This window comes from Ammospiza nelsoni, chromosome 4 (assembly GCF_027579445.1).
Source record: "Ammospiza nelsoni isolate bAmmNel1 chromosome 4, bAmmNel1.pri, whole genome shotgun sequence".
In the NCBI taxonomy this organism is placed as follows: domain Eukaryota; kingdom Metazoa; phylum Chordata; class Aves; order Passeriformes; family Passerellidae; genus Ammospiza; species Ammospiza nelsoni.
Window position 1 is genome coordinate 20,156,085 of NC_080636.1, and position 21,533 is coordinate 20,177,617.

The window sequence follows — 21,533 nt, forward strand, 5'->3', positions numbered from 1 at the left end:
ACTGAAATCTTTAGTGCCTGGTTCAAAGCAAGTGAGGGAGTGCCAATACTGTGCTTAAATGTAAACATTAAAGTTCTCTATAGATTAGTAGACAGACACAGGCTCTACTGAGCCCTAGGAATTGAGGCATTTCTGACTATATACAGAACTACAGGGCATTCAGCTGGTGGTGATTCTTCTGATTACATCTGGTATCTGTCTGTTCCACCCACAGTGAAGGGAAGAGATAGGAAATGTGTACCATTTGCATGGACCAAGGGGCAGGGGTCATAATGCTGGCATTTTGTAAAGCAATCCAGTGATGAAACCATTCAGGTGGGAAATGGAAGATTTGATTCCAGTCTCAGCACAGAGAGGTCTAAATTTACAGTGTAGGGTACGAGTGCTGGGCTTCTTTAATATAGATTTTAAACACAGAGGTTTCAAATGCAATACAGCTTAATGGAAAAATGCAGGTGTGTATGCATACACACACACACATACACACACACACCCCTAAACATAAAAAAGATATTCAGGAGAGCTGAATTTGATGCATTTATTCCCAACTGAATGCTATAAATGATAAATGGAATACCCTGACTGATTCTGCTTTTGGTTCAAGGACTCAGTGCAAAAGATGGCTTAGAAAGCATTCACAACCAGGAACTCAAGATGTAACATTAAGTGTTTCCAAGTTACACAAAGTTTGCAGCCCAAGGCTCTGATTTCCTAAATTACTTTTTCAAGAACTTACCCTCTGTAAAGAAAGTTAGTCAGGTGCTCACTGAAGCCAATTCACAAGAGCTTCTAGGCTGATGACATACCTGCATTTATCTCCCTAGAAAAGGTAACTCTAGGCATGTACAAAGGATAAGGAGTGTGGGGCATCATTTAGAAATAGCAGGTAGTTTTGGAAAGTGTGAAGAACATCTTGACTTATCTAGGACCTGGTCAAGACTTAGGCAGAATGGGTAACAGTGGATTTTTGCATGATTTCTGCAGTTGTAAAGAAATGGTAGCAAACATTAAGACTCAAAGTAAAGGGACACTTTTACACTGTGAGGGTGAGCAAGCACTGGCACAGGTTGCCCAGGGAGGCTGTGGAGCCTTGAAGAGCCCTTTCTCCAGCCCTGAAGACACTGGATACAGGCCTGGGCAACCAGCCCTGCTTGAATAGGGGGCTGGATCTGATGCCCTCCAGAGGTCCCTTCCAATCTCTGCCATTCTCTGATTCTATAAATGTGATTTCAAACAATAATGGAGTTTTTAAAATTTCATTGCAGTTATTCTCATCTCTATCTATATGCTAAGAAAATTATAGCTAATTAGTTAATTAAAAAGTCCACTCAAAATTAGATATATGCTTTAGTTATATCAGCAGTAAATAAATACAAAATCAGACAATCTTTGTATATGGCAATGTAACTACATTAAATTCTTAATTTTTATACTGAGTAGATAATTTGATAATACTGGATAAAAATATAAATGCAATACTCTGATAAACTTTTACTCACCTTTATAAATTCAGTCTACTTATATAAATTATGAATAAAGTATAAATTTACAGTGGCTGGGTTTTTTCTAAAAATGCCTACCTGCTCCATAAACTACAGAGTAAACGATTCGCTTTGCCTGCTCTCTATCAGCATGTTTCACTTGTTCAATTGGAATCCCTTTCCTAAACAAACAAACAAAAATCACACATTTTCAGTTAAAACTAAGTTGTTATCCCCACAGAAAACTTATTTAAAGTCAATAATCATTCAATAACTACAAAATTGTAAGATATGAGTAGATGTACTTGAGGGCTTTTGTTGTCAGCCAGGAATGCACAACTTCTTTACAAATTTTCATGCTGATAGTCCATAGTAAATTAAACCATTTATTTTAATTTTAATTTTCTTCTTTCCATTTCAATTAAATTCTTGGTTAGGAAAAATCCTACTACTATATTACTAGCTTTTCAGGTTGAGGAGGATTTAATAGTGGCTCATGAGAAAAATTAATTTCCAGCAGCAGCATTTCTTCAAGATGTGAGGGTCTAGAGACTCAAAGCAGAAGTCTGACCTAAAGCTTGTTTAAATAAGGCTATATTCAAGGCTTCACTAACAGAAATATCAAACCTTTTCTCAAGAAATAACTGATTGAACTGGCACTGCTTGCTCCATATGCTTTACAGAGCTCCACAATAGCAAGGCTCCATAAAACAGCAGCAGTGGCTGATTCTGAACTCAAGAGTGCATCCAGATTACTCCCAGCCAAGTGTCCTCCTTCCCAGCTCCCATTCTCTCCCAACTGATATAAAACAGTCCTACAAAAATGCTAATGGATTTAGCAATGTGAAAAATGAAAAGCTATGACTCTGCAATCATCAAGTATGTGCCATCTATAGTTTTCCTTATCAAAATGCTTCAGAAAGAATACTGAAATTATTAACAACTGAAAGCACTGAAGAATATTGACCATTTGGTTTAAATGGAATGGTGTTGGGGGAAATCATACACTCACTCTCTGAAAACAAATACTTACAAAAATTGTATTTGAAACATGGAGATTAATTGCTATCAGAGATACTTGATGACATCTGCACCATTTGAGAAAAAGTCTCCTCAGGAGACTGTCCATTTTTTTCATGAGTCTGGTCACATTTTTAAAACTTTTAAAAGTTTTCTATGGTTTGCTATGAAAGCTTTTTTGTCATGAAAGATGCTTTGCTGTGAAGGTTTTAGCAGAGGAACTTTGAGAAAATGGTGTATTTCTCTGAATCTTCTTCAAGGAAAGTCTTTCGCCACTATTAAGATATTCAAATTTCTAGAAAATCAGCAGAGCCACAAATTTTTGCTTGCATACCTCATACACTGATTTTAGCCAAGCCTATGCTCAGCGCTGGTATAATGAGGCATTCTGAATGACAAACAGGCAGACACTGGATGAAATCAGATTTAAGCAAGTCTTTACAGCAGTACAGATTTTTGAAGAGAAAAAATAAAACTGAATACAATTTCCAGCCTTCATTGGACAAAAAGTCTTTGGTTTTGCAGAAGCCCACATTGTTCTGTTGACTACTACTAATTGCTTAAAGATGAAACAAAATTTTTCACTGCTCAGTTTAGCTGAGAAACAAGAGTAATTTAATAGTGTTTCCACCTGTAATGAAGACTGTTCCCACTTAATCATTCTGCTAGTTTGAGACTCTTACACTTTACTTTCTTAGCTGTGGCAGGTCAAAAGTTCATGGATCTTGTTGAATACAATAGGTTGAGATTCTCAGTTGTACCTGAATACAAGGACAAAGTGGCAATAAGAGCTAATAAGTGCAGAATTAGGAAACTAGACATCATTAAGGATTTCCTGAAACAATCTCCAGCAGAAAGACTCCAGGAATTTCCTGAAGAACCTGGCAGAGAACTACACAGACACTTGAGAAAGCATTGATCCCAAGGGAAAATAGAATCTGGTAAGAGCAAATATCACCTGATATGCAACACTAAGACTGGGGAATGCTGAAACTGGGGAAAGCCTAAAAATGTAATACTGCTTTCCTAATACTGCATAATTTGAACTAGGTTGGATTGGACCAGGCAAGAAATGGGAGAACAGGAGCAGAATTTACTTGGAGATTTACTGAAGTCAGAGGCTAGAGAAAACTGAGAGGCAGTGGGTACATCAGCTGCTCACTTCTCTGGAAAAGAAGGGCTACAACAGAAAGGACACAGTGGGTAAGAACTGTGGACACTTGTAGGGGAATAAAGATATTCATCAGACCATGATGCTGAGGGAGACACAAGGTGAGACTTGCTGGGAGGGACTGGTGGCTCTAGAGAAGTTTTAGCAGTGAAAGACACCAGAACTGGATTTGTGCACAATTAGAACTGCTGCTAGAACTTTGATTATGATTTTGCATTATCCAAGCTTCAGCTTGGAAGGCTGACTGGAAAAACCAGAAATAGTCTCATTGCTGTGATGATGATTGGCAGTGTCAGCAATCACAGTAAAACCTTGCCTAACACAGTTATTGGTGCAGATGTACATGCATCATGTAATCATGGCAATCCAACAGTCATTTAGCAATTCCTGGTCTGTGATTAGTCATGAAACACATGGAAAAAATAAAAATTTCAGAGCCTTATCTTAAATATTTCCTTCAATATAATGTTACAACCAAAATGGTCAGTCAACACCTCCAAGCATGCCAGTGGGAAATGTGAGCATTGGACAGAGAGGCATTACATGTACCACTCTGAGTATTTGCAAATTTATGTACCACATGAAAGAATACATAATTATAAGGTATGAAATTGCCATATAAATCAAAACTGCTTGAGCAAACAGAAGTCATTAATCATAACTATTCTTCTTTTTTTTCCTAATAAATGCTTTTTTTCTCTTTGTATTGACAATTATTGGCTTCTCCTAGAGTGTTTGATTCCTTCTGTAATTCAGAGAGGCATTCCTGCAGTTTGAGGTGAAGGCTGTTTATTCCTTTGAACAATAAAATTAAAGGGGAGGTGTGCAGTTTCTCAGAACTGCAGCAGCCATGTTAGAAATCCCCAGTGGGCTTTCTGCTTTATCCTGTTTCCTTTACAAACTAATTTAGGTTTGTGATAATTGATTTGTCGTAATGGGTACTGTGAGAACCTATTTAATGATAAAATCTTTATTTTGCCTTTGGACTCATCATGGAACACCCAAAATATTGATAAAAAGACATTGTGATCTGCATACTTGCATAAGAAGTTTTTAGTAAGCCATCCAGGGCATGAAAATATTCAGTGCTGAAGTGTGGTATATGTAACATAGATCTTTAGTGGAAATGCATTTTTTTAAATAGATTTGAATCTGAAAAAGGAAGGTTAATAGGCATAAAGTAGTCTTAGCTGCTGGGCAGTGACACTGAGGCTGTGACTCCAGCCCAGCCAGCACTGTCTGTACAGCTGGAGTAATAAGAAGACTGTTAATGCAATGTTATAGAAATTGGTACAGAAAAAGCTTAGGAGGAAAAAGAATTTGCTGCAGATTTTGTTGTGGAAACAGCAAAATTCCTGAAGGCCTGCAGGAAATAAATATGCAGTTACTAGTTCTAGTATGAAACATTTTTCCATTTTTCCACATCCTTCTCTCAAGTATGCTGGGAAATGTTCAAGTTCATAATCAGTATTTTCACCATCTTCAAATCTCCAAATGTGCAGTATTTCACCTTCTGCATTCCTGTCCTTGCCTGCATACTTGCCTCAGGCTATTTCCATATCTCTGATTTGCTTGTCCTTTACTTTGTTTAGCACTGATTTCTAAGTACTTTGCCTTACAGTACTTTATTTTATAGACATCTCTTAGGCAGAAAAAAGAACAGTTCTCAGTGCTGGAAGACATATTCAGGTTGGCAAATCTCAGTATCCTAGGAAAGAGTTAGCAGAGCTAAACAATCTGGGAAGGTTTGTAAGAGCAGCAAACAACTTGCAGACAAAAATTGTAGTATATCTAACAAACACGGTGAGAGTAGAGATACAGAGTCTTTAAAAAGGTGGCTCTAGTAAGAATTGTACTGTTTGTCTAAAAGGGAATAGCTGCCTAATTCTGAGAGTAAAAAACATGGAGAAAAAAATTTCTAGCAAACAATGAAGAAGGATAACATGAAATTATGATTAAGAAATAAAGTGAAGATACAAAACAAAAGGAGGTATATACCATTTATTACTTTTTCAGAGAAAATACTTTGAATATTAACATAATTTCTCCAAAATGCACTATACATTTTCATTTATTAATGGGATCTAATGGACATCTCAAAGAGTTTCTACTGAATTCAGTCTTAAGTCACTAATACATATGAACACCAAGTTTCTTTATACCCCAAAAATATACAGCAATCATATCTGTAATTTTAACAAAGTTTAACTGTAAACTGGAATAGCACATTTAATACAGAGTAAACATCTCAATGGATTAATTTTTTACCTGTACAGAATATTAAAAAACTAACATGAATTTTAGTATACAGAAATGAGCTCACACAACATAAACACATAAAAACCCATTAAGATTAAAGAGGCCACAGGGCATAACATATGAGCAATGGCAAAATAAAACCTTGAGAACAGGTAGAAATGGGAGGAAATCACTCTTAAAAGAATGCGATAAGACATTCCAGAATTTCTGGGAAACGCTGTGTGGGGACGGAAGGCAACTGTTTATGCACAGGAAATGGCAGAACAAACACCTCAGACACAATATCTGGCAGGCATGTGCTGCCTTGATCTGCATTACACTCCAGCCAAGCTATGCTCACTCATAATAGCCACAAACCCTTGGCTGCTCTCTTGCATCTGCCAATTCATCCAAGTCAAAGCTGTGAATTGTTGGTGTGGGAAATGAGATGGAGTGGCATTAAATTCATTTTATATGTGGTCATTAATGTCCAATGAATGAGTCAATGTATGAGTGAGTACACTTTTGTTCATCTGATGGCTCTTACAGCTTTTTATGTTTTCATCAGTGAACTATATAAATCTCATTTTCCACCACCTGTCGCTGTTTAATAGCAGATGAGTGTGTTATATTCAGTAAGTTTGCCTGGAACTTTGTGTTGGGATATGAAACAGGTATGGACATTTTATGTAATCAGTAAAATTAGAAAAGCCCAGTTTTACAGCAGCATCACCATTGGGTGGATCATGTAAATTCTGAAAGTTCACTTTTTCAGTTTAGCAGACCTTATATCTGAGGCAGTCAGAATATATATACTGTTTCATATATATATATATTTATATGTATATATAACATATATATATATAACAAAGTATATGAGTATTCAAGACATACAGGAAAAAAAAGGACTACCTGTAATCCAGTTCACCTGCTGCTAATGCAATGAGCAAGAATAAACAATTTTTTTGAAAGCTGCTATTCCATGACTCATGGAAAATGCTGACAAGGCTCAGGCATACTTTTTCTCAGATATTTGCAAGGCAATATGCAGAAGCTAACTTGGAATTACTTTTGCCTGGCTAATCTCTGCTACAAAATACAGAAAAGGAAGAGGCTGGGAAACAGTTTCCCTGAAGACATTGTCGTATCAAAATGTATCACTACTTTTGTGTTGTATCAATCAAGAGCTAGACATAAGATATGTAAAATTAGCCCATCTTTTTTTTCATACAGAAATGTAAAATATATGGTTTCTATGCTTTCTATAACTATGAGGCATTTACACAACTACGTTCAAAAAAAAGTAATGAGATTATCTTTCACACAAGAGCATGGAGACAGCAGGATGAAAAATGAAATTTTTCTAGAAAGCCCAGAAGAGTGGAAATACAGCTAAAATACTTTTCTAGAAATAGGAAAGAAACCTCTCCACAGAGAAGCTGTGGACTCCCTATTTCTGCAGGTGTTCACAGCCAGGCTGGATGGGCTCTGAGCATCCTGGCGTAGTGAAGGTGTCCCCTGTCCATGGTAGGGGGCTGGAACTATATAGTCTTCCAGGTCCCTCCCAACACAAACTTTGTAGGATTCTAGGATTCTATGAAAAAAAGCATCTACAAAGACTAAAATGCAGACTAATATCTTGCCAGAAGGGAAACAGCAGGTCAAGAGTAACAGAAAGATAAACCTTTCTGCTGCAACCTAAATATATTAGTTTTTGTTGTATTTTTTTATCTATGTCACTTCAAAACACTTCTCATGTCTGATTCAAAGGTTATGTCAAATGCCTGGATTTGCAATTTTATCATTACCTGGTTTGCATAAGTGAGCTAAAAGGTCACAGAATAACATCAAGAAACTCCTCACAGCATAGGACAGCAGATCCCTCACATCTCTTCCTCCTTACCTGAAGGCAATAGTATTACATAGTATTACATTTATATCCATGTGTATTTATCCTCACCCTGGCATCAGCAGAGGCGGAGCTGTCTTGCAGTAACCACTGCACATGATGGAGGACCTCTGGCATGGATCTTCCATGTAAGTACTGGGTCATGTAGCCATGGCTCAGAGGGGAGAGAGTCACAACACACTATTCAGGAGTTAAACATTGTGTTTTACTTAGATAAGAAGGTTTTTTTAAAGTTTTTATTTGTGTTCAGCTTCTTTGAAATAAAGACTACAGCTGTCATCTTGATGTCATCCTTCCCAGACTACAGCCAACTCTAAAACATTTTTGTCATTTTGTCTCTTTTCCCTTTGGGTATGCCACCCTACAAAACTGTGGTTTAATTTCTTTTATATGTATTTAGCACAGGAAAATCTTTATAACCCAAATAAAACACTTTTGCAAGAATCCAGAAGCACTTTAGCATTTTAAAACTTCTTCCAGTACCTAATAATAAAATAATTTATTTTGTGTGAGTAGCCTCTATAATCCACTGCATGAAGATTTATTTCATTAGTTCTCAGCCTCCTTTTAAAGAGCATGGTATCTAACTTTCATGTATTTTAAAGAAGATAAAGACATGACTTTGCAGTTTGCCATGAGGGTCAGAAGTCTTCTGTTGTTACATTTTAAAGTAGCAGGGAACCAGATAAAGCAATTGCAACAAGATTATATCATAAATTATAGCTATCATCAGTAATGACTTGCTGAGAGATTAATTTGGGACTGAAGTGATCCATTATCTTTATGAAGATATTTACTGGCATGTTGCTGTTTCAGGTATCAGATACTGAAGAGATAAATTAGATAGCACTTATTTTCAGTGCTCTTCATTAGAAAAAGGCCACTTAGAAGATTTTTCTGTAAAAATGCACAATTCTGGACATATGTCAGCTGGAGCAGGAAATCCCTGACACTGACATAAGTACTTGAAAGAACACACCTTACCCTGCAACCTTCACCTTGCCTCTCCTTCACCCCATTGGAAAAAAAGAAAAAGAGCTTTCACCTCACATACCCATAGTCTTTTTTTATTTCTGAGCCATGAGGGCAGTCTTATTTTAGGGTCTCTCTGGGTCTATGAGCACAGAAGAGAAGGAAGTCAGGGTAACTAACTCCCCACATCAGGTGCTGGTGTGAGCATCAAGAGTGATGGGCACTATCACTGAAAGAACAAATAAATGTTAATGGATTAAGAGGTCTATGCAAACTGGGATGGCATAAAATTTCCCAGAGGCCATTTGTATAAAACAACAGGGATCAAAGGATCAAATGCAAATTAATGCCCTTGGAGTTCTTTCTTTACTTATCACAAATCACTTTTCAAGAAGCTTCAAATAGTTAAGACAGAGCAGCAGCCATTTTGGGAGATGACACAGGCAGCTGCAGCAGAGCATCAAATAATTACTCATCTTGGACCTGTCAAAAGTCTCATAAAGAGATGGACCTTCAGAGCAGCCTTTAGATAAATACCAGAAAAGTGAAACAGAAAGAGCAGAGTTCTTAATATATAATCAAAAGATGATGTAATGCTATCTCAGACATTACACAGAATAAAACATAGAGCTATCATATTGTTCCAACAATGTATAGTTTGCTCAGGAAAAATAGGCAGGGGAAGGAGGAGATGTCACATTACATCAAACTGCATCCTCACAAGACAGAAAAAAAATAAGAGACAGACTTTGAAATATCTTGGCCGGGCAATCAAAAAAGGAAGAAATCAGTCATGCTATATATAAGGGTCTTGAACAAATCCTGCAGAGAGGGATAAGAAACTTCCTATCCCATTTTTTCAATCTTCTCTATAAACATCTCTTTCAGCTTAAATTTCTGCTATGCCTTGGGTCAACACTGAACTAAAGGCAAAAGTAAAAGTGAAGAATGAATTGCTGTGACAGTCTTGATTTCATCAAAATTTAGCTTGGCACTAGAGTTGAAGTTGAGTTAAATGAAATAAACAGAAATATTTTACTGAGCTCTGGAGTGTGCTCATAAAACAGAGCATTTTATCAAAGTCACTCTAGAAGGACATGACTGTTTGGAGATAAGAGTTTCATACACAACAAAACCTTTCTATGAAATTAGCAAAGCCAAAAGTTATCAGACACCACAAAACAACTGAGGACTATCCAGCCTCCTCAGAGCTTGATTTCTCTCTAGTTTCTGTTTTAGTTGTGGTGGTGGCAATTGTAAAACATTATTTTTCATTTACTCTAGAAGGCTAAGAAAGCATTTAATGTGCAATAATAATAAGCTCCCAATGTGACCTAAAATTAAGCTGTCTGCTTAAACTTCTAGTTAACTGCCTCATTTATTTAAACCTTCTAAAACCAAAAGCCATTATGCTTCCTGAAGATTTTATTCCCTCTGCTTCATCTGCCAGTCTAAACTAAAGCCACAGCTGCACTTTTTACAAGGCAGTGTAAAGTACAAGGTGAAATTTCCACAGGTTGTCATACAGACTGTCAGAGTGCAAAGTAAGACAAGTGTTAAATTTCATTAATATCAACTATTGCAAATGAGCTTTCAAAACACATAGAAATCTGTTTGCTGCAAAAGTAACACTGTTAAAATATTCCACACCAACACCTATGAGGTGTTCAACTTGGAACTTAAACATTTTAAAGCTCTGATTCTGAGCAGGCAAACTGAACATCTTCCCCTTTTACCACATACAGCAGCTGCAGGAGCTGCAAGTGGTACAGCCTCACTCATAACATTTTACCAAACAAGTTATTAAATGGCAGATTCATAATGACAATACCTGTACATAGTACCTGTCCCTGAATTTGTGACTTGATTTAAAAGAGCATGCCTTCTCATTCAAACTGAAATTGTCTCTCTTAACAGCATATAAGAAACAAATTACTGATTCCACACTTTTTATCAGTATCACTCTAAATAAAGGTACAAGATGAGAGATATTTTAGTTATTGATCAGAATAGAAATTATACATATATAGCAAAAAATCCTTCTTCATAATCTGTTCCACCAAAGGAAAGTAAGTAGAAGCCTTGAAACTAACTAAAAATTGTTATAGGATTAGAAAGCCTGCCAAGTAAATGTTAATGAAAGAAATGTTATATTAAACCTTAGTGAGTGTCCCAGCAGGCAGCACTGAGCTTAGGGCCTCCTGATTTACAGTGAATCAATACAGGCTGAGTCACAGAACCAAACTTCAGAGCTGAAGGATCACAACAGTCACACACTTCTAAAGGGAGACTTCAGCAGAGATGCTCACTTACACTTATTTAAGGGGGCTGCCATGTAACACACAGGAAAACTTTTCTCCACTCTCTTCAAAGGATTCTAGAAGTAACCTTAAATACTCCCCAGTAAAGAGTAGACATTGATTGTAACTTGTCTTAATACTGCAAATGTTTCACCATTTTATATGTGCTCAGTGGCATGGAATGTCTCTTCTTCATTGCAACTCCAAAACCAAAGATTTTGCCATTTTGCAATGGATGAAGTGGAATGAATTAACTCAAATTCATTTCAGACTTGACATTAAGTTCATAAAAAAGGGGAGAAATGCATGAACCCAAGAGATCCCATGTCCTAGAAGATTAGAAGTGTATGAAATAGCAAGTGTATGAAATAGCCTGGATTATCTAAAAAATCTTTAGACAAATATGGGGCTCTAAGAACCCTAAACTGGCGTAGCTCATTATTTAGACAAAGGACAAAACTAAAAGAGCTCTGCTTGGGGTAAAGGGAGCTGTGTAACCCTGTGGCTGAATCTTGTAACTCTATGTCTGCTAGTGGGGACAGGAGAGATAAAGCTCTTCCTGTTTCCTTAGTAAAAATCCACCTGGATAAGCATGATCATTTAATTATTCCTTAATCACCTAACAAATACACAGGTGACATCTCTTGATTAATAATGACTCTGTTCAAGCTTGTTGATAATATTTTCATAAAATTAATATAGAAGGACAAATATTCATATCTGTTTAAAACCCCTTGAGCTGCAGATGTGGCATTCACTTCCCAGAAATCTATTTAACTTATCCCTGATTAACTGGCCTTTCCTCTTGCTATTTGAGAAGGCAGCCTAACTGAATTCCATATCTGCTATACCATACAGTTATATGAATTAACCTGAAAAAATACTATTTTGTGGAGGATTAATCTTTAATCTATTCAATACAAAGAAGGTATTTGAAACAAAGTCATATGAAATGGATATGGGCAGGTGTGTATATATTTAGTCAGCCCACCACCAAGCATTTGTGCATACTTGACCTTATCTTTTTCAAACAGACCCAGTTATCTTTTTGTATGATTCAGCCCATGGGGACTTATTTTGATTAATTTCAGGAATATCCAAAATACCTCTGCTTATTTCCTGTGTGCTTCAGAACTCAGCAGGGTATCAGCAGATAGAGCTATTGTCAGGAAGCATCCTGAATTGCCAAGAGGCTGGAAAAACAAGAGTTCCTATTTTGTCACAGTTCCTACCAGACCAACTGCCAGCATGCAACAGTTTGGCTCACCTGGTCACCACTGGATATAATCAGCTCTGTGAACCCCCTGCTTTGCAGGTGGTAAAGAAATAAATTTCCACACTTCCTGTAGGAAGACATTCTGTGAAGAACAAACCAAATCTTCCTGCACTGTTGTCTTTTTATACAAGTATGGCTGAACTTATTAAAAAAAAATCACCCAAAAACATAACAAAAAGCCTTTTCCCCTTTCAACATGCTAATTTCAAGTAATTTTGTGCTTTGCTTCTCTCTAGGCTTTTTCTTAAGTAATTTCCAAAACCAGCATGTCAGTCTCTAACAAAACAGTTCAGAAGAGATATCACCATGATACCACAGAAATACCAGCTGAGGAGACAGGGACTTTCATGTTCAGAACATTTTATAAACAGTTCCCAAAGTTATTTGAAATGAAGTGTTCAAGTTCCTCAGATTGTGGTATGGATAGTATAAGCTAAAGACCTTTCCATGTCTTAAAAGCATCAGCCAACCAAGCCTACACTATAAAAATGGAAATATTTTTTTTTTCAAAATAATTGGTGCTAAAGAATTTATAAATCCCTTGGAATTCCAGGAAAATTACACACTTCTTTATTTTAGATATAAACTGCTATGGCTACAAAGACATAATGAGATATATTCTCTTCTCTGGAGCCAATTTTTTAAACTCTCTGAAAGCCACACAGACTCAGGTGAACAATTATTATATCCAAGGTAAATTCAATACCTGGAAAAAGCTCACGTATTCATGCTGCTCTTCATCACCACACAAAAGAAAGCACTAATAGCATGAATATGAGGGAGCAGATGACAGATGAGAGAGAAGGGAGTATTTTGTGGTTTGGATCTTACAAAACTCAGATCTCAATGTGAAACAGGAGCAACTAGACCACTATCAATTTCTCCAGCCTTCTTTCAAACGCTGCCATGAGTGCAAGCATTGCACACAACTGCCACAAACCATCCTTTCATTGGTATCATCAGAGCAAATATCACCCTTAAAGAGTATGCACTAACTACCTTGTTACTTTAATTCACTATCAGTAGTTAATGTGTATAGGTTAAATTACAGTTCAGAGCTAGACACTGATACTTTAAAGAGGATGCCCATTTTCATACTGGAATGGCAGCAGTTATCAGATTATTATACCTTTTAATACACAACACATCTGTATACTGAACAGTATTAGATGTACTCCTCTACTATATAGTAACATGTAAGTATTACAATATAGAAATTATTTAAATCTCTCTACTCTCCTATTCTTTTACTTTTAGAATTTAAGGGAAACTCACTGCATACAGGCAGACTTTTTGTGTGTTCTCTGATTTCCATACTGAAAAAGAATTAGAGTACAACTGTTTAACAATGTTGTCTATTGAAGGCATTTTTCTGAGGCATAGAATAACTTGGGTAGCATTACACTGGATCTACAGACAATCTATAGCACAGAATATATGACATAAAATACCCAGGTAATTTATCACTGCACAGGAAAATTTGTGCACAGGGACAGTTACCTTTCTACTCTCACACAATTAAACACTCACCATTTATAGCAGTAATAAATTCATGCTTGCAAGTAGATCATACTGTAAGCAACTTACAAAATATCTTTGTTAATTTCTCCCATTCTCAAATAGCAAATATCATCCAAAGAAAAGGTATATTTACCATGAGAAGATAACAGTAAATCAATACAAACCATCTAGAAATATTAGTATTAAATCTCAGAGAAGTAATGTAGTCAAGAGAATGTTCTTTGTTTCATATGTTAGTGTTATCCCTAGAGACTATAAACCACCTGGGTATTCCCTTTCCTAAATTTCTGGATATAGGAGTATTGGACTTTCACTTCTATCCATTTGCTTACAGGGTCTTTTCCTCTGAACCTCTTGGTTTATGAGGATATAGAGACTACATGTTTCACCATCTTAGTTCATAGTTATAATTTAGAAAGGGCAAAATGGTCTCATAAATCTGCTAGGCCATTTATGACAGACATATCAGCGTTCTATTTCAGGCGTGAGAACATAAAACATAGAACATAAATACACTTTGCAGATACTAGGGATATCTGTAGCAAATAATGGATCACAGTGACAACAACTTCAAGCTTAAATTGACTAAGCTTGTTCAGAGCCATAAATAACAGAGTTGCATTTGTATGGCCAGGCTGCACTCAGGACCCCTAATAGAGGGCAGCACTGTGCTCTGTTGGATGCAGCTGAACTTGTCACTACTGGGGATCTCCATTTGTCTGAGGCAGATTCTAAAGAAACAAAGGAAAGGACTTACCCAAATATTTTAAGTATGGATGAATGCTCCAATGATAGGAACTCTGAAACAGTACTGTCCTAATTTAAAAAATCACTCAAGCAGTAAAGTAGGCAGAAGTCAGACAGGATGAAGCCCCTATATGAAGCATATCATGCTATGATGTGTTTAAGTGCTTAGCTAAATCAAGATACTTTTCCTGGTTTTTGACTCAATATTGCCAATATGGGTATTTACTTTGTTGGAGAAACAAAAACCTACTGAGAAGGGTGACAAAAGAACAGTTTGAAAGAGACAGCTAATCATTACACCCCAAATTACTAAATTTTGCAAAGTGCAGATTACCTAAAAGACCAAACTTATTTTTCAGCATCTATTTTTGAAAGTGATTTTAAGATATGCACATCAAGAGCATTTTAAATTACACAGAATTACTTATTTTTCATTTATTCTGTAAAAGCTAAAGAGGTGAGAGAAAGTTCACACTGAGGTTTGTTGTCATCAGGATGTCTAATGGCAGTTGGGTCCCTTGGCTGGTCAGACAGCTGCCAGGACAGCTCTTGTCACCTTCAGCACTGGGATGATGATTTGGATTTAAAAGGATTATGACTGTCACAGGCCATCAAGGCAACAGAACACAAGGTGAACTCGCAGGTAGCAAGAATCCATTATATCACGAATTTTTAAAAGTTTAGGCAAGCCTTGAAATTTTGCCATGTGTTCAGTGTGTCATTAACGTAATGCACTCTTGGTGTTGCTGTAATAGCAGGTGTTGACCTGTCTTTAAAGCTTTTTCTTTGTAGGACATAACAGAGGACTCACTGTAAGATAATACCTCATCATCCCAGCAAAACAGGAAGAAGAGCACTAAGCATATACAAGTGACCATCAAAATCTCTATCACCTTAGCTTTAGCTGGAGTAACTATGTTAGATGATCAGAAAATATATTGGCTGTACAAGGCAGAGATGAGCAAGCTGGTCTAGTGGAAGATGTCCCTGCCCATAGCAAGGGGATGAACTAGATAATCTTTAAAGGCCTCATCCAACACAAACCATTCTGTGGTTCTGTGGAAGTTAACTGCAGCTTCTGACAGTTTTAGCTGAATGGCCACTTCAAGACAGCTCTGCCAAAGGGAATACACAATACTTCAAAAACACTCTACAGCAAGCAGTGTCTTCAGCAAACAGCTGAGCCCAGAGCAGGGAGGCACAGAATGCTGGAGCTGAGTTACTCCTGAAATGAGCTGTCTCTGCAAGCTCACCAGAGTAGCACAAGATCCAGCTCAGCCTGGCAGGAGTCTTGCCTCTCACTGGGGTTAGTTTGGGTAGTGTGTTGCACATGAGTGAATTTTAGCTTGGCAGTTTATATTTCACTCAGCCCTTTACTACCATGTACAGACACAGCCTGGGCTGACACACACTTCTACCTGCTCTGATGACCAGGGTAAAGATTCCATATGAATGACGTTTAGCAGAAACATGGATCCAACAGGGATCCAAGAGAAATGTATCTCTAAGGCACCAGAGACAGGCTGAGTCACAGCACAGAATACCAAACCAAGTTGTGAAAGGAAAGCTTTTATACATGAGAGATCTTAATTTAATCAGGAACTCAGAGAGTTCACCTCTTTGCAGAAACTGCCCACCCATGTGTATTTCCTGCCAAATGCTATAAAAAGCCTGTGAAAGTTTTTAAAAAGGTTGGATTTCATTTGAAGGCTTTAGTCTGAAGGGCAGCTAAGGACCAGAGTCATGTTTCAGTGAAGAAGCTATGAAGTATAGAAAAAATAAATGAATAAACTGATACAAAACTTGGCTGGACTCTGGAGTGTGGCTCAGATTTCTATCCAATAATATATTCTTCTCTATTTATGATTTAATATTTATCAGACTAAGGATTTTTAGATATAGAAAACCTGCTAAAAGATACCACCTGACATGCATTCAGAAGCTGATATGCTACTAGATACTAACACTAACCTAATTTTTCGTCCTTGGAGAGGGAGCTTCAGAAACTAATCCATTCTTTATAGATCTTGTAGAGAAAAAACCTTTTTTTGTAAAGGTTTTTCCAATTGTACAAAATATGTCAGGAAAGACAAATAGTAAAACACACAATTCCTTCAAACAGAACAAAACTTTTGCTATGCCCATTGGTGTATCAGTTGCACAGATTTTAAAGGATAAAGACCCAGAGAAAAGCAGATGACCAGGAAGAGATAAAAGATTTGTTGTTTATTTTGTTCTTCTCATTACCGGTCAGTAGAATCAACTACAGACTCTGAAAGAAGAATAAATATCTGGAATGAGAAAGCATTTGTGAAGCCTGTAATTTTATATCTTCTCTTTGGTGCCAAAGAAATTAAGGACAACATTCAAAAATCCAAGCTGAGTTCAGTAGGAACTGACCCAACAGGAGGAATTCAATTTGTCAGAACAAATACAGATGTCCACATTTAAGCTGGCCACCCCAGACCTACTTTGTTCTCAATGGTAAGAACTGAGAACTCAACATTTTTATTGTGCAACTGATATTATTACACAGGGCATATCAGCAGTCTGCCAAATGAACCTCTCCAAGTATGTGACAGATGTCCAAGGTTAGATGAGATTAAACACGCCCTTCGTGTTTCTGTGATTCATAAGTCATCTAACAGATTCAATAGAAAGTTTCTTCCAAGAATTAGCTTTACTGAAGCTTGAGAGTAGAGTCAGCAGAATCATTATGTAATTATTTTGTAGACACACCATGACAATTCTGTCTGATAAAAATATTTGCCTGTAATTCTTCATTAAATTTAAAGTTACCGTGTAGCAACTGCAAGAGGTTGATGGCTGCCAAGAGCCGTGAGATTGCTGAATAGAATGGTATTCCTGGAGCAGTGCCCAGAGCTGAGACAAAATTTGACTCATCTTCATGCATACATTTCCAATAAATCATCAAACTAAAATAAGCATTTAACTCCATCATGAGGTTCCAGCGATATCGAGTTAGAGCTATGAATTGATTACAGTATCAAGAGAAGTTTCTAAGAAACTTTAGAAAAAAGGTGAACTTTCCATAGATATATTTCATGGAATGGTTGTGGTCTGGAGTTTTGTTCTCCCAGAATGCATACATCTCAAGTAGAAACAGTTGTTGGTAGCAGAATAAATATAATGTGAGCTCCCTTTCTTTGTACAGATTCAGAACATATTAACAAATATGTCCCGGCCCTGGATGTGTTCAAGGCCAGGTTGGATGGGGCTTGGAACTACCTGGGATAGAGGAAGGGGTCCCTGCCCATGGAAGGGGAACTGGAAACTGGTGGTCTTTAAGGTCCCTTCCAACCCAAAGCATTCTAGGATTCTAAGATTCTGTGAACTATGGAAGTGTGCAGGAAGTACCATGTTTGGAACACTATGCCTGCAAAAATTTAGAAACTGTAGGATGAGAACTGAGCTCAATCAATCATAGGTATTTTTGCTTTCATTTTCAGCTAACAATCTTCCAACTAAAATGGAGATGAAAAGATAAAAAAGAGGGGGAGACAAAGAAAATAAGCGAAGTGCATAATATTTACATGATCTACAGTTTGTTCAAACAGATTTATGCTACAGCATTCTATTCAATTTTTTTCTGACCTATCTGTTGAAACCACAAGTTTCTTGACATCTACCCTGGCACTTATTGAATGCTCATGCACTTTTGAGTGCAATGGAGTAGTAGTCTCAAGTGAAGTTTTTAGGCATCACCATGATATAAACAACAATATAAAATTCCTTCAACAGCTAAGTGACTACTATTTCATCTTTTTTGACAGTTAATATTTTAATTGGCATACTGAAGAGATTAGTAAATAATTATATAGATATGGAGATTAAAATATCTACCTTTTTTAAATGATTGGGGTAGCACCTTTTCCAAATAATTCCAGAATATGGAAGCACTAAACCCTATTAGTTCAAAAGAAATTCCATAAGCTCTAGTCTTTGTTTCTCAAGTATATGTAATATGATTCCAATACTTCTATTGGATATCTACGTAAATTTCAATAATGCTTGTACTGCTACTCAGAAAAACTGTTCTGCTTTTTTAGATGGATAACCTCTCTAAGTGCTGCTCTGGATTTTTTAGAAGAATTGGTTAAAAATAATAGAAGGAGGAAGCCATCAGCAACCACTGTTCACAATATATCATTGCATCAGCTTTAGCCACAAGGCTCATACTGGCCAGTTGGATTGCAGAGTTTTGATATGTGGAGAAGAGAAGGCTCAGAAAGACAGAAGGGAATTCATAGTGTTAAAATAGTATGAAGAATAGATATTGTAACAAAATACTGTCTTTTGTTATCATTATGCAGTAATAAAATAGCTTAGGTTATTCTTAATATTTTGTCTAATTACTATTAAAATATGCAACATTTAATCTTACCACTGAGAAGCCAGTGTAGTAAAGATATCGCTGATTTCAGGTTCTTGGAACAGTTTCAGAAGTTCTGGTTCAGATGATAAGTCAGCAAGGATCCTTAACTCAATATGGGAAAAGTCTAGAAAACAGTGTTAAAATGCATCTATTGCTCTAAAATAAAAACATACCTACATTTTAACCAGAGTATCACAAAGTAAAATGCAAGCCTGGAGTAGTCAATCATTTCTTCATTTTCAAAAAAGGCAGGTGCCTGTAAGAAGCTCATCCTGAAGATGCTATATTCCGGCTATGGATCACAAAGTGTCTCAGTCCTTCATTATCTTCATGTGTCAATTAATATTATTAACTATTTCTATTCACAAGGCAAAAACATCATCCACTTCCAAAACATAATAAGGAACACACATCACATAACAAAATTAATTGTTACTAAGGGATTTGACATCTTGTAAAATATGTCATCCAAAGGAGAGGGGAAAAAGACATGAGAGAACTGTGACTATTAATATGCATGAGAATAATAATTCACTCTCTCTCTTACCTGCTGCTAAAAATGTACATCCTTTTTTTGAAACAAACAGTGTTCTTGGGGAAATAGTTATTATGTCCTCTTCTTTTCCTAAAGAGGAGATCCACATTTAAATCCCAAACACCAGCTCAAAAATACTGTGCTGCAAACCATAGAAGGTTTTATACCAAATACACAGCCAACACCATAGAAATGGCAGTGTAAGCAAACTAGCAGAGCACCAACTGCCAGCATCAAAATTATTTCACTATATCAGTCATGTACAACTTTACCTTCACCACCCTTGCAGTACTGCTGACTTCCTTTCTCAAATCCAAACCCTTTCCTAAACACAAGCTATCAAATATATACAATAACTAACATTATTCACAGATCACTTAATAAAGGATGCATTCATAAAGAAGGGTCTACAAAAATAAGTAAAAATAAGTATTTTTTTATCTTTAAACATGCTGCAGCAATGTATTAATAACCAAATTCTGAGGTGGTAGGGGAATATAATGTTGAGAACATACAGCTGTCATAGGCATCCAAACTGTAATGACAGAAATCCCCAATAATATCATGAAACACTAACACAAGGTACTAGAAACTGAATGCATCCAGGGAATATCACTTGACATAGTGTAGGGAGGGATGGTGTTTGAAATGCAACAGGATCTGGTCAGCATAAAAGTGAAGAAAATAGAAAAAAATGTGTCTTGATACAGGAAAAACATAGAAATACATTTTTGAGAAGCATATAAGATGATTAACAAAGTCTCCAGAAAGTTTCATGTGCCACAGTTATGCCCAGCACCTCAGGTTTATGCTGCCCCTGCTGACACAGTTTTTAATAGCAACTTTGAAAAAATACTTATAAAAATGACTCATGTAGATAAAATAAAACTGCTGTCAAAATTTTATATTATCTTCTCTAGCCTCCTGTTTAATGACCTGTATTATTTCCAACACAGGGAGTGAAAAGCTGTGAAAAGGCAAAGCTTGACCTTAGCAGAAAAACATTGAGCAGCACTGCCCAGCTGTGGCCGCAGGCATTCAAGGAGGAGAATGTGTGTTCCAAAATCTTTCTTATATTTGAGTCTGCTCTATGGGTTTCTCTCTTTATCACTTGGCTCATGCTTTTCTAGACTCCACTTTGATTCTCTCTGAACCATCTGCCTTAAATCATCTGCCTTAACACATCTGTTATCAAAAACAACACATCTGACTAACTACTGGTGTTTAGTTGTGAGTATGATTAAAACGGCCCAGCTTAAACATTGACTCAGGCAAAGCCTTACGAGCTAAACACACAAAATCATCCCTGGATATTTAAGGTATTTAAGATGTATAATTTCATTTGGAAAAAGTGAGGAAAACAAAAAAAATCTAAAAGCTTGTAACTATTTAAATCAGTGCTGAAACATCAATTGTTTTTTTCAGGAACATTAGAAAAAGTAATTGGTTTAAATGCTAATGTATAACAAAGCATTGATCATCTGATATTTAATGCTGGACCTATCAGCTTGCTTCAAAATATAATACCACACAGTAAAATAATTAGATAAAACTGTCTTTTCATCTTAATAAAAACACAGTTTACCTTTTATGTACTGTTTCTTTGCAATTGTAACCGGATGTTTAGAGATACCTTGAATGTTCTACAAACAGGAAGAATAAAATTGCTTAGTAAGTGAAAATGTATTAAAATATGATTAGGAACAGTTTATTACCAGCATTAGTGATACTAGTGCCAACAACTTTTTCCCATATAATAAGAAAGATTAACCACTTTGCCTTCCAAAGGAATCTTCACCCTCTGCACCTGTATATACTTTTGAATATTTTTTCTTCCATAAAAATTGGAAGATTCTAAGAACAATTACTCGCTTGTGACCATTTCAAAGCCTAATCTCTGGATGCACCATAGAAGATAATTAGTAATCCAATAAAAAAGAATTTTCTTCCTGTTTTAACCTGTGTCT

At 36.5% G+C, this 21,533-nt stretch overlaps 1 protein-coding gene across 1 annotated transcript in view; it reads right to left on the reverse strand.

The window, feature by feature from the left end:
• POLN (DNA polymerase nu) overlaps positions 1-21,533 on the reverse strand; it is an 88,323-nt gene that overhangs the window by 32,182 nt on the left and 34,608 nt on the right. Inside the window, exons 16-19 of the mRNA XM_059470180.1 lie at positions 21,152-21,209; positions 19,579-19,656; positions 19,041-19,155; positions 1,581-1,663 (exon numbers count right to left, since the gene is read on the reverse strand). Of these exons, the coding sequence (XP_059326163.1) occupies positions 1,581-1,663; positions 19,041-19,155; positions 19,579-19,656; positions 21,152-21,209 (334 nt within the window). The remainder of the gene's footprint in view (positions 1-1,580; positions 1,664-19,040; positions 19,156-19,578; positions 19,657-21,151; positions 21,210-21,533) is intronic.